Genomic DNA, 22,925 nt, shown 5'->3' on the forward strand with positions numbered 1-22,925 from the left:
GGAGAGGAGGGCCGGGAATGTTCGTGGATATGAGCTCCGAGCGGAGGCGGACGCGGCGACTCACCTGGGGAATTACAAAAAGAAGCAACCCTACAGTCGCTTTATAAATGGAAGTTGTGCCTGCGAAACACATGCATTGAGTTTAAGGTTTGGAAAAAAAAAAAAAAGGCGGAACAATGTACACGACGGAGCGCAGGCGAATGAGTCTGCACGACCTGAAGAGGAAGGATCCAGTCTGGGTTTCTGCTGGAAGTTTTTGGCAGGACTCGTTGGCGATAGAGCTGACGGCCAGCAACGGTTCGGGTAAACAGATCATGTCTCCGCGGAGTCGGACCAGAGCAGTGTCCGTGGCATACATAGTCAACGAGGGCGCATCAATGCCGCAGACGGAGGAGAACTTATCGCTGAAATGTCTGAAGGAAGCCTGCGCGGACGCACACGCTGTTTTTGAAACCATTTCATACGAGAGAATATCACTGGGCACCACAGACATCCTGGATAGTTTTTACAACACAGGCAAGTGCGGGCATGCTGACCGCGGCGCACTTTGGATGACACGCGCGCAGTTTTACGCCAATTACGCAAACTCAACCGTTCTTTTTTTTTTTTTTTTTTTTTTAAATGTAAATTTCCCCCCGCAGATGTAGCAGTGGTGGAGATGAGTGACACTTTCTGCCAGCCATCACTTTTCTACCACCTTGGAGTGAGAGAAAGTTTCAGTATGACTAACAACATAATTCTGTACTGTTACAAGCAAGATACGGATCTACAGGCTGTCAAGGTAACAGGTGCCCTTTATTTGTTTACTGTATAAAGATGACGTGACAGATAAACTAGGGCTCCATTGCAACCATGGTTTGATTATAAGGTGGGCAACAACCTGAGGAGGCCCTAAACCCCAAAGGGCTCCCAAAGTTAACCTCACTGTGCAAAATAGTTAATGATAATTGGAATAATTTATCATTTGTGTCAAAATGTGCACGCTCAAGTACAATATGTAGTGAAATGAGAAGGACTTTGAATTATAGAAACTGCAGGGGGTCTTTTTTTTTCTTTTGACAAATCTAGTATCACTGTGCACTGTACTCAATGGGAGTGAAATAAATGGAGGCAGTCAATAGATAAAGGGGTTATCGTTGTCTCAGGGCACTGCAGCTCATTAATCCAGCCATGTTTGCAACTAATGTACGTTTTCATGACTGATTAATCTGCTGATTATTATTATAATTTATTCCAATCGATTAATGGGTTGGTCCATAAAACATCAGGAAATATCCATCGCAATTTCCCAGAACCAAAGATGACATCTTGAAAAAAAAAAAAATTTCTGATCAAACATCTAAAATCCAAAGATACTCAATTCAAATATTACATACAAAGGAAAAGCAGCAAATAGTCACAATATAAAATCATGTAATTCGTCACAAGTTCTATTGAGAGCTACGATCAATGGGCTTCAAGTATTTTGTTTATAATGTAGGTCAAATGTAACTTTCAATTATTTTGCAAAAGCAAAAATACTCTGACAAATTTAAAACGATGCTTCAGGCCTATTGAGGCCAATGCAAGATCTCCCAGTGTGAATTGTCCCTGTGTGTCGTTTTCCCTCAGGAGCAGTGTGGGAGTTACACCTTCATCCCGTACGTAGTGTCACCTCACGGCAAAGTGTTCGCCTGTGACGCCACGATGATGACTTGCATCAAAGAGCTGATGCAGCCCAGTTTCCAGCTGGAGCCCCTTCTCACCCCGCTGGTGGACAGACTGGTGCATCTGCTGAACAATGTGCACATTCAGTCCAGGTCAAGCATGAACTGCTTTGCCAAACAACAGTATCATGTCAGATTATACATGCATGTGCTTATGCTGTAAATCACAGCTTCTGCCATGTGTAACTTCACGTGGCTGATTTATTGCAGATGATAAAAGTGTGAAATGTTTTGCCTCCTCTGCTCTTGGTGCTGACAGTGAGTACTTCCGGGAGTCAATCAGGCACGAGATTCGTATGGCGCGGGAGCGGTTCAGCGGCCGAGCCCTGAGTGAGGAGTTGAGCCGCATCCAGAAACGCCTTGACAGTGTCGAGCTGCTCACCCCTGATATAGTGATGAACCTGTTGCTGTCCTACAGGGACATACAGGTGTGTGTTTATGTGTTAATACACGTGTCTCGGAATAAATGCAGAGACATGCAGTGCGTAAAAGATCTAGGGCTCCAACTAGTGATTATCTTTCAAAATGTCATTTTATCATTGTCAATCAGTGAACAAAACAAAAATTATGATAACGAAAGGGATTCAGTTTATAGAAAAGAAAATTGCAAATCCTCCCTTTTCTTTAACGTGAAAATGTCTGTGGACTAATGAACTGATCCATTTTCAGTTTAGAACTTGAAAAAGAAATAGTTTTCTTATGAAATAACTGCTGCTGATGGTATGGGTGCCTTCAAGAGTCACTATGAACCAGATAATGTGTCCAGTGTTCCAAATGTACATGGATATTAAGGAAAATGACTACTGAGGTTCAAGTTCTTGATATTATTAAATGTTGTAATAACACAAAATATTAAATGTCATCAGATATGAACATGGGAAGGAATACATTTTGATTGTACACCCATTTCTCAGGACTACGATGCCATGATCAAACTGGTGGAGACCCTGAACAACCTGCCCATGTGTCGGGTAGCAAAACATCAGAATATCAAGTTTCACTATATATTCGCTCTAAACAGGTACGCACATGACTACTACTGCAGCTGAGTTTATTGTAATCTTTCTTTACTGGTTTCAGCTTTGAGTTTTCTTACCATACTCGGCCTGTAGCCTTTGTATCAACATACAAGGGGCTTTGTCAAAGCTACATCACCTGTGGATGTTATCACATGTTCCTGTTAGGAGGAATCGCCCTGGGGATCGCGCAAAGGCTTTGGATGCAATTCTCCCAATTGTAGAGTCGGGGGACAAGGTGGCATCAGACGTGTACTGCCTGTGTGGACGCATCTACAAAGACATGTTCATGAACTCAGCGTTCACTGACCAGCGCAGCAGAGACCAGGCCTGCTATTGGTACGACCCGTTTGTGCGTTTGTTGGTCTGGCAGTCACGTAAACCTTTCCACACATTAGAAAGCTGGCATTTGTCTGTCTTTTTCTCTTAAGACTACTCTGTCATGACAAACCCAATTACCTGCTGTATTGCTGTGACTGCAGCTGCTTATATGTTTCTGCAGTGTATGTTTCTGTTTCCTGATGCACTTCATGCTCTTAATCTGACATCAGTCATTTCTGTATATTGTTTTTCAGGTATGGAAAAGCATTTGAAACAGAGCCGACTCTTCACTCGGGCATCAACAACGTGGTCCTCCTGATGGCAGCTGGCCATGAATTTGATACTTCTATTGAGCTGCGCAAAATAGGTGCTAAATGCTGTTTCTTTGTCCACCAAAGATAATTTATTACAAGAACCTGCCTTAGTCATTACAAGTCCTTAAATTTACACCTCTACAAAATCAAGTTTATTGTGTAGGTAGGATAATATTTAGGAAACACAAAATCTGACAACAAGAAACTTCAATTTTATTTTTAAAATTAAATAAGTAAAAAAATAAAATCAAAGTTTATAGTCTGCGTATTTATTATATCATAAATGTTCTACTACTGACACATGACACTTTATCCTGTAGGGTTGTAAACCTGAGAATTCTATTATGCTGCATCCCACAATTTTAATTCATATTTCATTTTTGGTGATATTTTTTAATGCAGTGAAATATTTGGAAAATATAACTAAAATCTTTATTACATTTTATCATAAACCAAATCATAATAAGGATAACACAAACACTTTTTCTAGGTGAAATGAAGAAAGTGTTTTACAGGTACAACATGTTCCTCAGACTTCGACAACTAGTGCACGTAGAAGAATGTATTTCTACATACTGTAGTTGAGGTGCATATCATTACACACATGCACAGGGCTACCATCTGGTGATTTCACATGAATTAAATGTTCATAAGCTGTTTTGCTCTTGTGTTATGATGTTGATATTTAGGTGTGGCTATAAGCACCCTGCTCGGTAGAAAGGGCAGTTTGGAGAAGATGAAGGACTACTGGGACGTTGGTTTCTACCTCGGAGCAAACATCCTCGCCAACGAGCACAAGAAGGTCATTGAGGCTTCTGAGAAGCTCTACAGATTCAAGGCTCCTATCTGGTGAGGCTTAAACACTCGGTCTTTATGAGTAGCAATCGTGCAAATCGACGTGTTAAGTCAGCATCAACATTCAGTTACTACAGCGCGGTTGTTTAATTTGATCGCTTTGATAAAAAATACAATGGATCAGAAATTATTTTAAGGGGCAAAATAAAAGACTTATTGCATATTAATTATACGTGGACTAACAAGCTTAGTGTGATTCTTTCAGGTATGTAGCATCCATTATGGAAACATACATCCTGTACCGTCAGTTTGCCAAGCTGCCTGAGGTGAGATATCCTAAACAGGATACAATGGACCTCTGGATGGAACTGCTTTTGCAGACGTGTAAACCCACAGTTTCAACAGGCCGCTGCCCAGTAAGACGACACAGATTACATTAATACTAAACGTAACAATAAACAGACAACTTAAATCTTCTCGGGAAGTTAGTGACTGTTAAACAAGACCCGCCTCTGCTCAACTGGATCTTAAGGTTAAAACACATTACAGCAGGAGAGTTTTGGCTTCTCATTAGAAAAATATGAAAGCATTGTGGATATTTTTTAAATCCTGGTAAAGGGATCAGCTTTTTTGGATTTCTGTTTTTCAGGTGCTCATTCTGGAGCCCAGTAAAGTCCTCCAACCAGCTATTGTGTGTGTGAGCGAGGAAGACGAAAGTCGCACTGTCCAGTTGGAACACGTCACGCCCTTAAAAGTATGTAGCCCCCCCTCCCCACCCCCCCAAACACAAACACACACACTCCCCACTCCTACAGACTCTCTCTGATCTGAATACATCTCTCAGTCTACAGTCTGTATGGATGGCTTGCACAATTTTGCATAATTATAGAAATAACTAACTTTTCTAATGTTGTTTTAGAGTACGGTGAATGTTTAATCAGAGGTGTGTGGGTGTGTTCTTTGACAGTCTCTGTCTATAAAGGGGAGGGGAAAAAAAAGTTTCCTACTACAAAGAGGGCTGTTTACTTTCTTTTCCTTTCAAACGTATCTGTTTTTTCATGTCTTAGCCGTCACACTGATGTGTTTTAACTCCATATTTGATTTGACAGAAAGGCTTGCACCAGTGGACTTTCCCAGCAAATGCAATTCGGGGAGTGAGGTAAAGTTACAGCATGTGCAAATACCACCTCACTTCTGGGTGTGTCCGACCTACGGCAAAGTCAGAGGGCCCAAAACATACGGGTTGTCTCAGAAATCTTGGCTGACTGTCAGCTTTTTTGTAGTCAGCGTATTTTCAGGCTCTGCTTTTTTTTTTTTTTTTGCGGGCTTTTTCCTGACTGCCCGACGACTACTGCTCATTGTTATTGTGTACTTTAGACTTGTCTTGTCTGCCGATTTGCCAGTTGGACAATTTTTAACAAATACCCAAAACGATTGGCTGCAGGGCCGCTTATAAACTGCAAACGCATAGTCTTTATGTGCAGCAGAAATCCATTTTCATTTATGTTAAACTAATAAATTATAGGTTTGACTGTTTGAATAATCACAATATGTGTTTGCCTTTTTGTCTCCAAAGTGCCTCAAAGATCGATGAGCGGAGCTGCTTCCTGTATGTCCTCTACAACTCTGATGACTTCCAGCTATGCTTCCCCTCGGAGATTCACTGTAAGGGGTGGGTGACAAATTTGCAAGGATACAACAGGGCAAAGTGCGTGCGTGTGTGTGTGTGTGTGTGTGTGTGTGTGTGTGTGTGTGTGTGTGTGTGTGTGTGTGTGTGTGTGTGTGTGTGTGTGTGTGTGTGTGTGTGTGTGTGTGTGTGTGTGAACGTATAAGGCCATGTGAATGACCTGCTCACTGAGCAACTGACAGGCTAGATAAACAAATTCAGACCATCAGTACAGGGTGCAGGAAGATAATCGGATGTGTCAGTAGGTAAGAAAGCAAACCTTCTTTTTCAGGCTGTCGACAGCGACCTCGAGAAATGAGTGTGACGTCGTCACCCTCTTATGAGTCATATTTCCTTTATTGCCCGCTATAAAAAAAAAAAAACCTTAGACAGATCTTTTTCATTCTCACTTCAAAAAACACTTGACCCAAATCATAAACAATTACATTTCCGTCAAACCTCCAGTGCTGTCTAGCACTACAGATTACTGCTGTAATCTCTTCTGCCATCTTAATATAAAGTGAGTCAACTTCATTTGAATCGCTGCTAAAGAGTAAATGACTTTCTCAAATTCAACATTTACAGTTACTTGGGAATGTTTCTTTTTTCAAAGAACTTTATCCAAAGAAATGAAAGTAAAACTGAAATGACAGTTTCAGTAGCATATGGTATTATGGTAGTATGCACAGGTACTGTATGTATTAACTGGAGAAAGTAGGGGAAGATTGCTGTTGTTTTTAGTAATTTGTATTGACTGACTCCTTAAAGGTGCTTTGTGGCGTTATCTTGTTTTGTTTACATTTAGTGTTTCTCATCAATATGATTTGTGTGTATGTTTGAGGTGTAAAAAATGTTTTGGCTGTAGGTTGCTATAGCCGGCTTCATTTTGGATTGGGTTACTGGACAGCACAATACATACATTTGCTAAATAATATCAAACCTTTTATCGCTCATTATTATTTGTATTAGTAAGGACCAATGCTGGAAAACTGCAAAAACATTGCCGCTTCTTGAAAATAGTGATCAAAAACTCCACAGTGATTTGACACATTCAGATGAACTCTTCCTTTCACAAAGGGTCATTTTCCTCCCACATACTGGACACTAAGGGCCTGATTTACTCAAATCTGAAGTAAGGGGTACTAAATTGCATGTTTACTCCAACAGTTTGCGCATTTATTTTGCACCCGTTTTGCGGGTGATTTACTCAGAGTAATTGCGTCTTTGATATCAGGTGCAAATCAAATGCGTTAAAGTGATTCCAGCTGTTCTAACAGAACGACCGCAAAAGCAAAAGGAAATCTGATCCCATTGAAATGAATAAAAAGCCTATAAATACAACAAGAACAAAACGCTTTATAGAAGATTATCAGCGAGGAAGTCAATGCCGTGGGAATAACAAAAATATGAATAGATCAAATTATGAGAAGATGGCAAGATATTAGGTGAAAAATACCAAAAATGGAATTACCCAGAGGCAGGAAATTGCTGAGTCGTAAGAAGTTTTTTAATTGCTGGTATGTGGCTCCTCCTTGTTGCTGGCTGTCAATCAACATTTAGTTTATTCATTAACTTAGAAATGTCTGAATAATTTCTCCCTCTGACATCTGAAAAATGTTTCCGTGGGTGTAAAACCACGTTTTCTACGTATTCTTTGGTTTCCCTGCGTCTCCTTCTCACCATAATAAGAGCAGCCATCTCATATTGTGCACATCTGATTAATACATGCCCTTTAGTTGTACTAAAATACACACGCAATCACTTCTCTTGTACCTACTTCCAGGTTCCATTTGCATTTCCCCTCCTGGGATTTTGAACCTTCAAGTAGAAACGCCCAATATTACATATACATTCAGGCAAACACTACTGGACAACGGGTGTTAAATTTCACATTTGAAAGACGCAAGCAGTTAGTAGATCTGCTTGGACATGTTTTTGCAGGTGGTGTGGAGTTTGCATGTGATTTTACAGATGCAAACCTTTAGTAAATCAGGCCCTAACTCTTAATAGTCCTCACAATGGAACCATGCAACATTACAGATATGAACCCAACAATTCCCACGAGTTGCAGCTGAGAGAAGGGGGGGGGGTGAACCCTCCTTCTTAACAGGGAGAAAACCTCAGACAGAACCAGACTCAGAAGTTGGCGGCCATCTGCCTCGAGTAGTTGGGGTGAAGGGAGAGAAATAGAAAATAACAGCATAGATATCAAAGGCAATAAACCATTGATGGGACTGGTAATCTACAGTCACATTTTACGGTGTTGTTGTTTTCTTCACTTTAACTGATAATAACTGAATCCATATTTAACCACGTGCTCCATTACAACATATTCTCATCTACATTACTGTCCTCTCACAATTTCCTCTGAATAGTTTCTGCGAGCTGGTGAACTCCCTGCTGCAGCAGGCTCAAGCCCCCGCTCAGGACTCAGAACATCTAACTGGGGGAATACTAGAGGTCAGTCCTTCATTCCTCTGATGCAGCGTGCGCTCTATTTTAGGTCTTACTTGCCTCAATGAGGCAAAGAACAACAACTGCAGTTGCTGGGAATATAAAATTCTCAAGCACAGAATCATCCCTGTGACATAATGTCACATTTATAGAAACCTGAATAGAAATAGATGAATTCAGAACTCTAGTTTTATCTATGTTGTTTGTATGTGTTGGATTTAATTTCCTTCCTGTCTTACATTTGTTAATGTATTACTGTATGTGTTGTATGAGTGATTGGTTCCTATGTTTTGATCTTTTATGTGAGCTCACAACGACAAATTCAAAGTGGTTATGTTGATGTTGTAATGAAGTATTGAATCTTGAATGTCAAAAGTCTGTGAATGAAATATCTCCCCGCTCCTTTCACATTCACTATGTGCTTGAGAAATGTCTCGCAATTCTGCAGACACTCCCATTTCCAGCCACTGCACACTCATTCATGCCTCCTTCCTCTGACTCTACAGTACATCTATGAGACCAATGAGAATGGCGACAAGGTGGTTCTGGGTAAAGGGACGTACGGTGTGGTGTACGCTGGAAGGGACCTGAGCAACCAAGTACGCATCGCCATCAAGGAGATTCCTGAGAAGGACCGCACGTACGAGAAATTAAATGTTTATCCTTTCACTAGGGAATATTTAGCTGCACTGTTTCTCACATTAATGCTCTTTCCACAACAGCCTTAAGGGGAAAGGATTTGGCAGAGATCACACTCACTGGCATGGTCGGATCTCCAGTGCTCTTAAGGACTGTTTTAGATGACTTTATCATCTGCTCAAAGAGCTTTGATCTGTTTAGAAATAATGTATTCAGGAAACCTCAGAGTCTCAGACACAGACAGAGTCCTTATCATCTGTCCCTCCTCTGTGTTGTAATTTTCAGGCTGTAAGCTTATCAGCAACGATTACTCAATGTATGCCATAATGAGTGAGTAGTGATAACCAGATGTAGAAAAACAAAAGAGTAAAGATGCTGTTAACTGAGTAGAGAAAAGAGTTGGAAGAAAGTCTAGCATGGTACATTACATGACATGGTACATTACATAATGTACATTACATAATGTATATACAGTATCTTTTTAAAGCAGGAGTTTAAGCTGTTACGTCCCCTTGACCATCTCATTTATTTACTTATAATGCAAACCTGATCATTGTTTGACAGATTGTTTGTACCCTCTATATATTAATGCCCGATGGAAGTTTAATTAAAATTTATAAACACGCAATGCTGCATGTATCAGACAGGAAATGGAGTTTATGGGGCATTGCCAAGAGAATTTGATGATGCATCTTCTATATTTCTTTTTTTTTTCAGAGAAAAACATTGGTTTATTAGAAATTATGAAGTTTGGAGACACCAGATTTGAATAGCTACAGTGTGTAGACTTTGTTTGTGTATGTGTGTATGTTCGATCAAACCAGTGCAATTTCTGCATGTTGCAAGATTTCTGCATATTTTATTATCATAACTGTAACTATGACATGGGGTACTGTATTGTTGACCTTGTAAGATCTTGACAGTTGCACTTTTTATTTCCTTTGTGTTTCCCAGGTACTCCCAGCCCCTCCATGAGGAGATAGCTCTGCATAAGAGACTAAAACACAGGAATATTGTCCAGTACCTGGGCTCTGTCAGTCAGGACAGTTTCATCAAGATCTTCATGGAGGAAGTGCCAGGAGGTAATACACTGAAAGGAAGATATGACTAATATATCAACTCATGTATTCCTATTAATAAATAATAATTATACGCTGACATATTCATACGAGGTCACTGGTTTGAATGATGTTCTTTGAGGCAATAGGGACTTGGAAAGAATTCATGCTTTGGTTCCTTGGAAATTGCAAAACACAATGAAGCCCTGTTGCCACTTTCAAGTCGGCATTTCCTTGCTGGCTGTGTAGCTTTGTAACAGGATGATGCATTTATAAAGCATCGAGGAAGTCATGTGCTCAGATGATTGTGCAACACCTACTGGGTTTAAATAAGTGCATGGTTCCAAAGACATCCTGCTCATTAGAAAAAAACATTTTCAGACAATGGCATGATTGTCAGAAAAACATCTGAAACAATTGTGGACCATTCCAGTTAATTTCCATGTTTGATTTTGCAAAATTTAGTGGAGAAACGGTTGAGAAATAACTCAACTTTTTAACAAAAACTGAATTTTTTTTTTTAATTTTGGATTGTGAATTTACATTTTGTTCACAGCTCTGCCTTCATGAGCATGTGAGGACTAATGTTTTTAGAGCTTGTAAAAATTTGACATACTTTATTCTAGGAAGTTTGTCATCTCTTCTGCGCTCCAAATGGGGCCCTTTGAAAGACAATGAAGCCACAATCATCTTCTACACCAAACAGATCCTCGAGGGACTCAAATACCTTCATGACAATCAGATAGTTCACAGAGACATTAAGGTGAACAGAGGATCCTGGAAGGCAAATAATAATTTGACGTGATTGAATATTTTAACCTGAGCCATGTGGTGTAGGTCAGTAGCGCTTGTTTTGTCTCTGCTGCAGGGCGACAACGTATTGATCAACACCTACAGTGGAGTGTTGAAGATCTCTGACTTTGGAACCTCTAAACGGTTAGCAGGGATTAACCCCTGTACCGAGACGTTTACTGGTGAGGAGCCAACATTTATGACTCTATTTAAATACATTATGAGGATACCTTGTACTTTTTATCTGTAAACTTTATACTGTTTTTGTATTTAATGACTTTTATGCTGGATTTTTCAATAGGAACTCTTCAGTACATGGCTCCAGAAATTATCGACCAAGGGCCCCGGGGTTACGGGAAGCCGGCAGATATCTGGTCCCTCGGGTGCACTATCATAGAAATGGCAACAGGCAAAACACCCTTTCATGAGCTGGGAAGTCCTCAGGCAGCCATGTTCAAGGTAAAGAAGGGAGAATTGTCTTTGCGTGGATGTTATAACATATAGATAGGGATTTTTACATAAAAAGGAATTATGCAATCATCCATGTTTTTCTGTCATGGAAGTCAACATTCCTAGAGATTTGAATAAAAATCACTACTAAAATACTTCTGGAATGAAATATCTTAAACACTATCGGATGGATTGCAAAGCAAGTGCAGACATTCATAATTCCGAGACCATGAACCTTAACCATGTGGTTTAATATTTGTGTGTTTATCTGAAAGTTTTTGACAATTTAACTGGATTGAGTTTAGATTTAGTACAGCTACTCATGATTCTCTTAAGATGAGTGTATTGACTCTGGTCATTCCTTAACTTTTAGGAACTTAACTAACGTCATCATCGAGTCAGATTTTTAATATGGTCAGTGCTTCAGTCGGCTTTATTAAGTGCCGAGTTGGATATCGAAGATTTCATAGATTATCAGTTGTAAATACAACTTTACAAGTAATGTACGTATAATTATGATAACATGAACGCAGCATCACTACAGCCACAGAGAGCCACTACCATTCATAGCATAGCATATGAATGCTCAAATAAAGTTGTCTCATTGAACATAGACAATGTCCTCTTAATTGTAAATAATATCATCTTTTTACAAATCTGTTATTATCCTTTAAACAATGCCATCTAGGTGGGCATGTTTAAGATCCACCCCAAGGTCCCAGAGTGCATGTCAGATGAGGCAAAGGGCTTCATCATGAACTGTTTCGTGCCAAACCCAGACCACAGAGCCACAGCGCCAGAGCTGCTGAAAGACACCTTCCTCAGGTCGTCTCCCAGAAAGAAGACGAAACCTCCACAGGAATCAGAACCTAAAGACATCCTTTCTTTTGGTGAGGCTTCAATGCTCGCCTTGTTTTGTCTTGCACTTTTTTTCTGCTGTTAAATCTCTTGTAAATGGTTGTTATTGCACCTGTTGTGACACCTGCTGTCATGAAATCTGGTAAGTGCCAGAGATTTTTAACAATGACCTACAGTATCTAAACACAACCTCTCTGGGTTTTGCAGCTGATTATCAGCGCAGCCTGTCTGTGCCTGTCTCCATTCTTGTGGAGGACACGGATTCGTACTCGGGCTCAATTGACCTGTCTTGTTCTTTGGACCTGAGGAGGCCGCAGTTTGCCCTCAGAGCAAATGAAAGCCCACCCAGCGCCAGCAGCAGCTTCCTGTCGTGAGTTCGATTTTTTTGCTGAACAATCAAATGAATACACTGTTATTTCTGCATGGTTCTAGAGCATCTTGCATCAGTGGCAAACCACACTGAGGTTTCAAATCAGCAGTCTGGTGAGATGACATCCTGCCAAGATGAAAAAAGGGTATCATGCTACAGTATCAAATGCCACTTAACCTTTAAGCATGTATCACTTGAAAAACAACCTCTAAATCCCACATTAACTATTGATATCCATATCTTTACATTGTAGTTTTAATCTCAGTATAGTCACTACTTATTTATTTTTATTGTGTTTTTTTTTTTTTTTAATTTATCTCTTGGTTTCCCCCTGCTGCCCAGAATACCAGACGACTCGGCATCAGACATGAGCAGTCCATCCTCCACTGAGGAGAATGTTGGTCTTTTCATGCTGAGAAAGGACAGTGAGAGGAGAGCCACACTGCACCGAGTTCTCACCGACTACATCAGCAATGTCGTCTTTAATATACAGGACTCTGTGCCTCAGGTGGGTGAAGGAAACAGCATGTCTGTTAACGTCATCGCTTCCTGCAGGACACATATGATTCATCCTTCATGTTCTTCAATAATTATTGGATAGCTGGGATTCAGATGTTTATCCGTATCTGTAAATTTGAGCTAGTTGGCAAAGACATGGTGTGCCAAGAATGTCTGGATCCCTTCTTAGTTTGATATTACACAAATGGCTGGCATTGCAACATCCAGAAATAAGAACATACACGAATCTCAGCAGCCACGTAGCATGACTGTCTGTCTGCAGTAAGTGCACAGTTAATAAGTGAAGTTGGCTTACAAGTTAGGAATCCTGAGCCTTTGGGAATTTTGGCTGTGTAACTTTAAACTGGGTTTGGCATTTGTTTTCATAAAACAAATAAGGCGGCAGAAAAAATGTAGCTGTCAGTGTGGCGTATCCTTTCCATCTCCTTTTTCCTGCGTGATCTTTCACTGTATCAGCTTGCATGCATTTTTGTTGTTTAATTTAAATCAAACTATAATCAAATGTTGTGTCTTAACATTAAGAAACAAGGAAATGGAATTTTGGTGATTGATAAATGAACAATACTGAAAAAACTGAAAAAAAAACCAACTGTTACTATCCAAGTGAAGAGCACTAATGAGAGATGAAGATGCATTTTTATGTGCCTCCAGAATACAAAAAAACAAAACAGAAGTATAGTATCCCCATTTTTACAAAACTTTTTTTCCCCTCTGTTCAAAGTATGGTGAAGGAACATCGCTCACTGCAGACCACATCAACAAACTCATCACCTGCTTGCGAGACAACATCCACTCCCCTGACAGGAAGCAGCTGACCAGCTGCCTGCTGGACCTCAGAGCTACGCTGCTCGCTGCCACAGTACCTCTGAACAGCCTACAGGCGGTGCTGTTCAGCTTCCAAGATGCAGTAAGTTACCTCTTTGCCAAGACACGACTTTCCTTGTGATAACACTGCTGTCACGTTTAATCAAAAGTGCCACATTCATTCATACAATCATATTCAACCATCTGCTCTGTCTGCAGGTAAAGAAGGTTTTGAAGCAACAGCGGGTGAAACCTCATTGGATGTTTGCTCTGGACAATCTGCTGAGGCAGGCAGTGCAGGACGCCATAACTGTACTACTACCAGGTAGAGCTTTTATCCATCCAATCTCATGTTTAACAGTCAAATAGAAAGAAAGAACTGATCATCAGAGGACAAGAGTGTTTGCCAGAGACACACTGTGAAGCAGCTCATTTTATCCAATATATGTTTGTTTCATCGACTGTATTTATTTATTTGCTTGCTTCTACCACGTCACTCTCTGCCTCTCAGAACTGAAACTCCAGCTGCAGTGCTCTTTTGAGATTGAGGACAGCACTCCTGAGGAGGAGTGTGCAGACCCAGACACTCCCGTAGTTCTGGTCCCTGACCAGCTAGTGGCACCAGCACACATGCAACAGACTGCACCGATCTATGAGCTCCACCCAACAGCCAGCCCCGACTCCCCTACAGACCTCATCCTGAACACCACCTGTTCCCTAAGCAACAAACTGAGAGACCTGCGACAAGAGACCAGGAGGTAGCACACAGTCATCCTCTTCATCATGATGCTTTCTTTCATACTGAGATTCTGTGATGAGCAAATTGACAATAATCATCAGTTTTTAATCTTCCTGTAATCTGACATTTAGAAAATAAATATCACATCTTTGCTGTAAAAATGTGAATAATCATAAGGCGGACATCTCTATAAAGCAGTACACAGTGACAAATAAGGAGTGGAGTTCTGCTGAGGGGTAATGACTGATTATGTTTTGTTGTTTCAGACTGCTGAGTCAGCTGAGTGAGAAGGAGAGAGAGTACCAGGAGCTATTGAAGAGCTCTGTCCAGAGGAAGCAGGAACAGATTGAAGTACTAAGGAAAGAAGCAGTCATTGAAGGTAATCCATCTGTGTACTAGTGTGTGTTGCAACTGCCATGCGAGTTTGGTAGTGTGAGTGAGTATGTCTCTGTAGGTTTTGTACGAGCAGCAGTAGTGCGGAATGGTCCTGTAGTTTTAGATTTAGGTTTAGGAAACACAAATATGGAATTTTGTGCCGAAAAGATGATAATATTGAATTATACCAACAGAATATCTCCTATTTTAATTAAATTAGAGTTGAACAAACCTGACCCTTTACTTTAAATGATTGGCATGTCCTTTTTTTTTTTTTTTTTTAAATAGTCAACCAGTATGTTTGACTCTGGCTTGCTGAAACTGATCCATCCTATACTCCAAAGCAGGTTAAAACAAACACTGAGGAACATTTGCGTATTCTGTTTGATCTGCGTCAGGTCTCATGATCAGACCTTTAAATCCAGGTAAAGTAAATCAGTTGGATATGATTCCTTTCTGCTTAGTGTTTTTGATGCAGCCAATAGCAGATGGATGAAAATAAATAATATTTCTAGTCGATATAACTAAGGATGTTTGCTCGTCTCCGGAAGCGCAACGCCTTTTCTAAGAGTTTGTAGGAGCTTGTTGTCTGACAATTAACCATACAAGCTGCAGCATGACCAGTATTACGTGGAAGCACCAAGCCCTTTGCGGATTATCAATGCTCTGTGATTCTCATTAGTGTTTCTTAACACTTGTGCCAGTCAATCCCTGCCACGCCTCAGCTTCAGGCTGATGGGGGATTTCTGTCTGACTGGTTTCTGTTTGAGGTGTCGACTGTCGGATCAGCAGCAAACTTGACTTGTCAGTTTGGATAATGATTATGTGGTCTCTGGCTGTAGAAACACATGGTGTTTTTTGTTATGTGAAATATTAACATCATTAAATGCATGTAATTAGTGTCAAGTCCCAAAAGAACTTAATGGTAGCAAACTCTGTATGTTATAGGTGGTGAGTTGGCTTCACAGAAAAGCTCTAATCCAGAGAGGAAGGCTTTGGTCCGCTGGCTCAGGTCTGTCTCTGTAGATCAAGACACTATCAAAAAGGTAAAGTCAGCCGTATACAACCTAGTTTTTTTTTGTTTTTTTTTTTACCACTGTGGCTGGTTGATGTGACTCATCCACCTACTGTTAATCCACACTTGTGCAATCCTGTTTTCTAGTTGCTCTCTCATGAGTTCACCTTGGACTGTCTCCTCCACATGGCCTCCAGGGATGACTTGATGTATTGTGGATTAAGGTGAGCTGCCTCCACGCATCACCCTCGCACAATCTGTCCGTGCTGAAACACAGGAAGCGATGGCCCTGTTTACATCGTTAGTTTAAGTTACATCAAAAAGTTCCAAAGGTGTTTGAGGCACCTCCTTTTGTAGCATTACGTTTAAAATGTTTAAATCTGTCAAAAAAAATTGCTGTTTCAGAGGCGGCATGCTGTGTCGAATCTGGGCAGCCGTCACAGCTCGCAGGAAGATCCAGCTCAGCACACATAATGAGGACAGCGAGGACACTTCTCTTTAACGGCTGCTGATGTTATACATCAAAGGACAGGTTTATTGACAGGCTGGCCCTGTGTGATCTGGAGGAATAGAGGCACTGGCGAACACAATACACTCTACAGGGAGCTGATGTAAATCGGGATCAATTTTGGTTACTTTGTTGAACTGTGAATGTAACTTCTTCCAGGTTTCGTGCATCCAAAAATCACCACCGTCTTGGTCTTGCCTAAAACCGTTTTTTTCTCAGGGCTGTTGGACTGTTATTGTGCCTTTACAAAAAAAGCTGCCCAGAAAAGTAATATCTGGTTTAATGCTTTTATAATGTTTCCTTCCAATGATGTGGTTTTACTACAGAAAACTAAGACAGTTTACTAAGACAGGAACTTAATGTATTTATGTTTGAGGAAAAACATGGGTTATTTGCACTTATATATCCTGGTCATAATAAACAGGACCATTTATTCTCTCAGACCAGCTTGTTATCTGCATGCAGCCGTTTGTTTGTAACAGAAAGAGGGTTGTTTGAGGGAGTGACATAGGATGGAAGAAGTGATGAGGTGATGAACAGTCTTTAAATTCCACATGTGTTTCCTCATGTGTTTTCACAATGTTGACATCTCCTTAGAAACAGTGACATGGACTCTGTGTGTGTGTGTGTGTGTGTGTGTGTGTGTGTGTGTGTGTGTGTGTGTGTGTGTGTGTGTGTGTGTGTGTGTGTGTGTGTGTGTGTGTGTGTGTGTGTGTGTGTGTGTGTGTGTGTGTGTGTGTGTGTGTGTGTGAGAGAGAGAGAGGAGTAGCTGTCTAGTCCTGAGCTTTTCAACATATGAGCGAGTGTTAAAGTTCCAATTTAGACTCTAAAAATTGGGCTTCATATTAGGAGTGGAATTTAAAAAGGAAGTTAAAGACCAGGGTCAGAAAATCTGTGAAAAATGTAGCAGGTGAAAACTTATTACAAGTGGAAGAAGACGTGCATGTCTGATGTTTTTTCCAGTGTGTCATCACTGCCGAGTAATCTCACTTCTCCTGTGTCAGATAAAAGGATGTTCATTATTTTGATAAGCTGCACAGAAGCCTGTTTAATGTTGAATGCATTTCAGCTCTAGTCTCTGTCTATGGGGATATGACTTCATTGAGAGACGGGGTTTGGTTTCTAGTAACAAACTAATGTGTAATGTTTTACAGTTGGACACCCCTGGGTGAATTAACTATTCCATAAAATAGAAAAAAAATCAAAGTGATTGCAGCTTGTGCAAAAGTTTGTTTTCTCTTTGTGAAGTCTCAGAACTTCCTGACTTCATTAAGCCTTAACTGGCTCTTGTCTTGGAAAGCAGGTCGTTAATTGTCTTTTGGAACTGTCAGCTGATGACATTTCCAGAGCTGACCAACTCTCGGAGTAGGCCACAGAATATCCCTTCAGTGGTCACTCTTGAAGGAAGTGAAATAGAGGTTGCTGACTCTTATAAATATCTGGGTATTTTTGATTGATGACTCCCTCACTTTTCAGCCACATGTGCAGTACCTGGTGAAACAGTTGAGGTTAAAACTGGGTTTTTATTTTCGAAATAAGCTGTGTTTTTCAATTAATGTAAAAAAGCGACTAGTTGCTGCTATATTTTTACCTGTGTTGGACTATGGTGATCTTCTATATATGCATGCCTCTGCTAACTGTCTTCGTATGGTGGACACAGCTTACCATGCTTCACTGCGGTTCATTACCAATTGTAATTGGTACACCTTCATTTATAAGGCAATCCTTGGTCTGCTCCCAAACTACCTGTGTGTCTTCATCATGCAGAAAAGTGCCGGACAATACTCCTTGCGTTCTCAGGACTTCTTTATGCTCGCTGTCCCAAATGCCAGAACGGAAATGGGAAAAAGGGCTTTTGTGTACTCTGCACCCTCATCATGGAATATGTTACAGAAGGATTTAAAACTCAAAGAACTGACACCATTTACTGCTTTTAAATCTAAAATGAAAGAAATAGAAGCAGGTTCCCAAAAATGTCAATGTTTTTAAATTAACCAGGTTACGTAACTGACTCTTAACTTTTAGTTTCTTTTAACTTGTCTCATTCTGTGTTCTTCTGTCTGTAACTATGCGTTTCTTATGTTGCTGCCTGTCTTGGCCAGGTCTCCCTTGAAAAAGAGATTTTTTTTTTATTCTCAATGGGACTCCCCTTTGTAAATAAATGTTAAATAAAAACAAAACAAAAATTCTCTGACTCTTCAGACCTCGAGGTAACACTCAACAACAATGGACTCCTCTACACAACTGACAGAAGATCTAAGAATGATTGATGTCTACACAGAAGGCTATTAAAACCTATTTGAGCGCTTAAAGCTTGCAATTTTCACTGTCTGAAATGTCATCAAGAAATTGCTCTTAAGGGGCGAAGAAGTAAAGACAAGATCTGGAAGACCAAGAAAACCTTCAGATAGAACTGCACATCTGCTGGACAGGAAGGGAAAACACCTGTATGACTGCTGTACATGTCTCAAGTGTGCAAAGCAACAGAGTCACAGTGGAAACATTGCAGGGAGCAAATGAAGCTGAAATTAATCTCTTGGAGTTGGGTGGTTGCCAGTGGCCTAACCATTAATGATTATTGAAATTTTTGTGGGTAGATTTGAAAACATACAAGACACCTAAACATCAAAGAACTCGAAGTGACCTGCAGGGGGAGTCTGAGAAAATTACAATTGCTGCAGGGGTTGTATTCACTTCTTTTCACTGCAATGATGTCCTATTCAAATGAGACAAAGCAATGACATGTTTATATGTATTTTGTCTCTTCAATGTCCTTCACCTTGAACACTCAAGCAAGTATTTAAAATCTGCTGCAGCCCATAAACAAGAAAAACTCTTTTAAACTAATTTAAAACTGCCATTCCAATTTATTGTGTTCATAGATTTATGAAACCCTTTATTCATTCAGCATCATAAGGTCCCACAAAAAAAACTCTCTCACTGCCTTGGTCCAAAATACTGATTAGGCAGGGAAGATCATAAGTTTTGATCTACCTCTGCAATAATCCAGAATGCTGAACAAATCAGAAGGTGCTTCAATAAATCAAGTCAGACGTCTTCCTCTCATGTCCTTGGACGGTGTCAGAAAGAAAATTAATACTCAGATGTTATCAGGCCAAATTCAATTTGCCATCATCTTTTACCCTCAGTCCAATCCCCTGCTTACCTATTTGTTTAATAAATTATGATGATGACAGACACTCAATGGCATCTTTATTTGATAGTGGAAAAAAAAAATATATATATATTTTACACTTCAAGATTTATTCGATTTTGACATGAATGATGAGAATGATAAAACAAAATTATGCCATTCATGTGTCACCCTGTAGCATAAATACTGTTCCCTTTTACCATTATTAAAAGATCTAATCTTAACATCTGAGTGTCCAGCACAGATTTCATTGAGATAAACTGACATAAAGTGCCTGTTTTCATGTTTGACACACTAATGCTAAAGCGCGATGCTAACTCTGAGTCCCAGTGCCTTAAAGCTACAACGCAGGCAGCAGCTGTCACCTCGGATTCATTTCCTATTACAGATAATTGAATGTTATGTGAGTGCATCCCCCTGAGTCTCGCTTATTCTAATAAGCCTTTTTAACACAGTAGCATTAGGCTTGTCCAGCTAATAGGATGTAAACAGTTTGCTTTGATCAGGCATAGTGGTACACAGAGTTAGTATCAGCTGGGTAATGTAGGAGTACGGATATGATTATAATGGTGAGAGGGAACTGTCAAGGTCACAGTGTTTTCTCATTGTTCTCAATGATGATCTAAATATTGTCCGAATGCTTTTATTTATCCTCATTTTATCATCTTGATAAAATTCGTATTTCTCGTCATTGTCTTTAGTTTTCAGGATATTCCCTTATTCTCTTATTTTCTGCAGTTATATCGTCTTAGGTTTTCTCTGTTCTTTCTTCTCTGAGTTAAATCCCTCCATCTTCGTGCTGTCTGGAGGTGGAGCTAAGCCACTGATAGGCAAATAATGAGGACTGCTGTCAGGGGGATTTTGGCAGGCTCTGAGGGGGAGGGGGGGGGGGATTGAAGACGTCACACTGGGAGGCCCAGAACCTCAGGGATTACTGAGCTCACCCTCTTCTTTGCCAGCTCCTATAGGACAGGTGACCCCACAGTCATGGACTCAAATTATGGCAACATGCGTGAGGGAAAGCTAAATTTGACTATTTCTTGCAGGACTTGATTAAAAATGCAGCAAGAGGGTTGCAACACGAGTTACACTTTCCGTGCCTTTGCTTAAGAGTGAATCTTAGTCTCTGAGTCTGGCACAGCTTCAGGAGCATATTAGTTAAAAATTCATCATTTGTTTTATAATGTATCATTACCAACAGAGCTCACTAATGAGCTGGCTGCTGTGCTTCTGTTACTTAAAGTCTGCATATAAAAGTGTGCACTCGTGTGCTTACATGCCTGCAGGTGCTCACACATTTATGTACTACACACGTGCACAACATTTGTCCCCACCCTGCCACACATTGTCTTTACAGGGCAGTAGAGGTGTGCAATAGGATCACATGACAGCAGATTATGAGCACATTATTTGCATTGCCGTCACTCCCTTGAGTGTTGATGAGACTTTACTGCGTTGGAATTTTGACTTGTTCATAAACAGTAACATTGAGTATTTCCTCACAGAAGATTGACAATAACTGTCATTCACAAAGTTGATTCAGGAATTTCTTTTGCCACATGAACATGAAACTGTTCATGTTAATTGCTGCTGTGGTATTTGCATTGTTCAGGACCATTTGAAAGGAATTTTATTATCTTTAAGGAGGAAGGAATAATCTTACGGGCAGTTAACTGGAAGCCAATACAGTTATTTCATTTGTTTAACTCAGCAAACAGCCTTTAAGAAGCAGCTACCATCTTAACAGAACAAGTCAGACACAACACTGACACAAAAGGTGGAAAGCCATGTACGTTACAGCTGGGCAGAAATATTCCCTCACCAGTTGTGTAGAATTAATCCGGGCAGTAATCTAGGGACCTGAATTAAAAACTAATCCCATGTATGTGTGAATGAGTATGTCTAAGAGCACAGTGTTTTCATCTGTGTGTGTGTGTGTGTGTGTGTGTGTGTGTGTGTGTGTGTGTGTGTGTGTGTGTGTGTGTGTGTGTGTGTGTGTGTGTGTGTGTGTGTGTGTGTGTGTGTGTGTGTGTGTGTGTGTGTGTGTGTGTGTGTGTGTGTGTGTGTGTGTGTGTGTGTGTGTGTGTGTGTGTGTGTGTGTGTCACAAAGCTCTGCTGGTGCTTGACCTCAAGACCTTTCACCTTTTGTTTACCTCAGTTGTGTTTGTATCACTCTAAAAGCTCCCTGTTCATATGACCCAGAATCAATGATTTCTAGCACAGGAGAATGATCTTGTGACCTTTTTAGTATTAGAGACCTTTCAAAAAGTGAAAATAATGTGTGTGTTTTTTTAGGCAGTAAAGACTGTATATTCTCATTCTAAAATAAAATATGCAATTTCTGAGTTTGTTCTTTGTTGTTATATATGATATAACGTAATATCTTAACTATTGGGTGCTGTTATGTTTGGTACCGACAATCATGTTCTCTTTAGACTTTTCATTGAGTACCATTCGGGCAAATTTGTCATTTGGCTAATATTTTATAACCATTAACCTGCAAAATGACATCAGCCCCAGCTTTACAACTGTTTAGTGTTGTTTAGCAAATGGTTGCATGATAAACTCCGAAACCAAGATGGCAAACATAGTGAATATTGTAGTTACTGCATGTTAGCACTATTATTATAGGAATGTAGCAATAGCTGCTGTTTTTAGTTCCTGAGCTGCTAAACGCCTGGTATAGGGTTTTTTTTCCAGCCACTTTTATTTTATTTTCTTTCTTCCATAAATAAACATCTTGTCCTGAAAAGGGCCTTACAAAATTAAGTTCTTGTTGCAACTCAAAAGGCACTTTGCATGATGCTGCTGCCGGTGCTCTCTTGACTGGTCAGTTTAACCTCACAAAAACTCAGGCTGTTGTAATGAAAGTTTCCCTCCTTACAAATGGAACCTGAGGTCAAAGGAAGGCACTCCCACCCTCTCATTCACGTTTTTTTTTTCCTGCCTCTGCTATTTTCCTCTCTCTCTCCTCATTGTGGGTTGTCATGGAAATGAATGCACAAGGAGGGGGGGGGGACTTCTATTATTGAGGCAGTTGTGGGATTGGTAGTGGGCTGGGAGTTGGGTGTAGTGAAATGGAGCGATTCATGCACTCATAAACAGAGAGTGCAGTGGAGCAGAAGGGAGGTGGAGGGGCTGAGGGGTGTGAGAGAGAGAGAGAGAGAGAGAGAGAGAGAGAGAGAGAGAGAGAGAGAGAGAGAGAGAGAGGGGAGGAAAAGGAGAATAGAGAGGGGCCCCAGGGGTGAGTGGAGAGAGGAGCCAGCTCCACGTGTTTTGGCCCTGTTTCTAACTGATAGCACGTTTTTGAGGTGTTACATCATGGTCTGGGAGGCTCTCCACTGTTTGAGACATACTGCTGCAGAGTCTCAT

The 22,925-nt window shown here is 40.4% G+C and overlaps 1 protein-coding gene across 4 annotated transcripts; it reads left to right on the plus strand.

The window, feature by feature from the left end:
- The first annotated feature begins 17 nt into the window (after positions 1 to 17).
- LOC138623987 (mitogen-activated protein kinase kinase kinase 5) lies at positions 18 to 18,722 on the plus strand. 4 transcript variants are annotated; one of them, XM_069703815.1, is made up of 28 exons: positions 18 to 516; positions 642 to 781; positions 1,612 to 1,799; positions 1,966 to 2,134; positions 2,621 to 2,727; positions 2,891 to 3,061; positions 3,298 to 3,410; positions 4,047 to 4,206; positions 4,418 to 4,568; positions 4,802 to 4,906; positions 5,262 to 5,311; positions 5,729 to 5,824; positions 8,194 to 8,278; positions 8,779 to 8,912; positions 9,866 to 9,993; positions 10,596 to 10,732; positions 10,838 to 10,943; positions 11,063 to 11,220; positions 11,900 to 12,101; positions 12,277 to 12,439; positions 12,782 to 12,947; positions 13,680 to 13,865; positions 13,982 to 14,087; positions 14,274 to 14,520; positions 14,768 to 14,880; positions 15,825 to 15,922; positions 16,039 to 16,115; positions 16,297 to 18,722. In XM_069703815.1, the coding sequence occupies exons 1-28, from the start codon at positions 177 to 179 to the stop codon at positions 16,391 to 16,393; spliced, it is 3,993 nt and encodes a 1,330-aa protein (XP_069559916.1). In that variant the 5' UTR covers positions 18 to 176; the 3' UTR covers positions 16,394 to 18,722. The 4 variants fall into 4 exon arrangements, with proteins under 4 accessions (XP_069559916.1, XP_069559918.1, XP_069559920.1 ...); XM_069703817.1 differs by having other exon boundaries at positions 12,277 to 12,436; XM_069703819.1 differs by lacking the exons at positions 18 to 516; positions 642 to 781 and having other exon boundaries at positions 1,755 to 1,782; positions 12,277 to 12,436.
- Positions 18,723 to 22,925: the final 4,203 nt, after the last annotated feature.

The sequence above is a fragment of the Brachyistius frenatus genome, unplaced genomic scaffold (assembly GCF_029030835.1).
Source record: "Brachyistius frenatus isolate BFR_SWC_R1_liver_20210118 unplaced genomic scaffold, ASM2903083v1 Contig_48, whole genome shotgun sequence".
In the NCBI taxonomy this organism is placed as follows: Eukaryota; Metazoa; Chordata; class Actinopteri; family Embiotocidae; genus Brachyistius; species Brachyistius frenatus.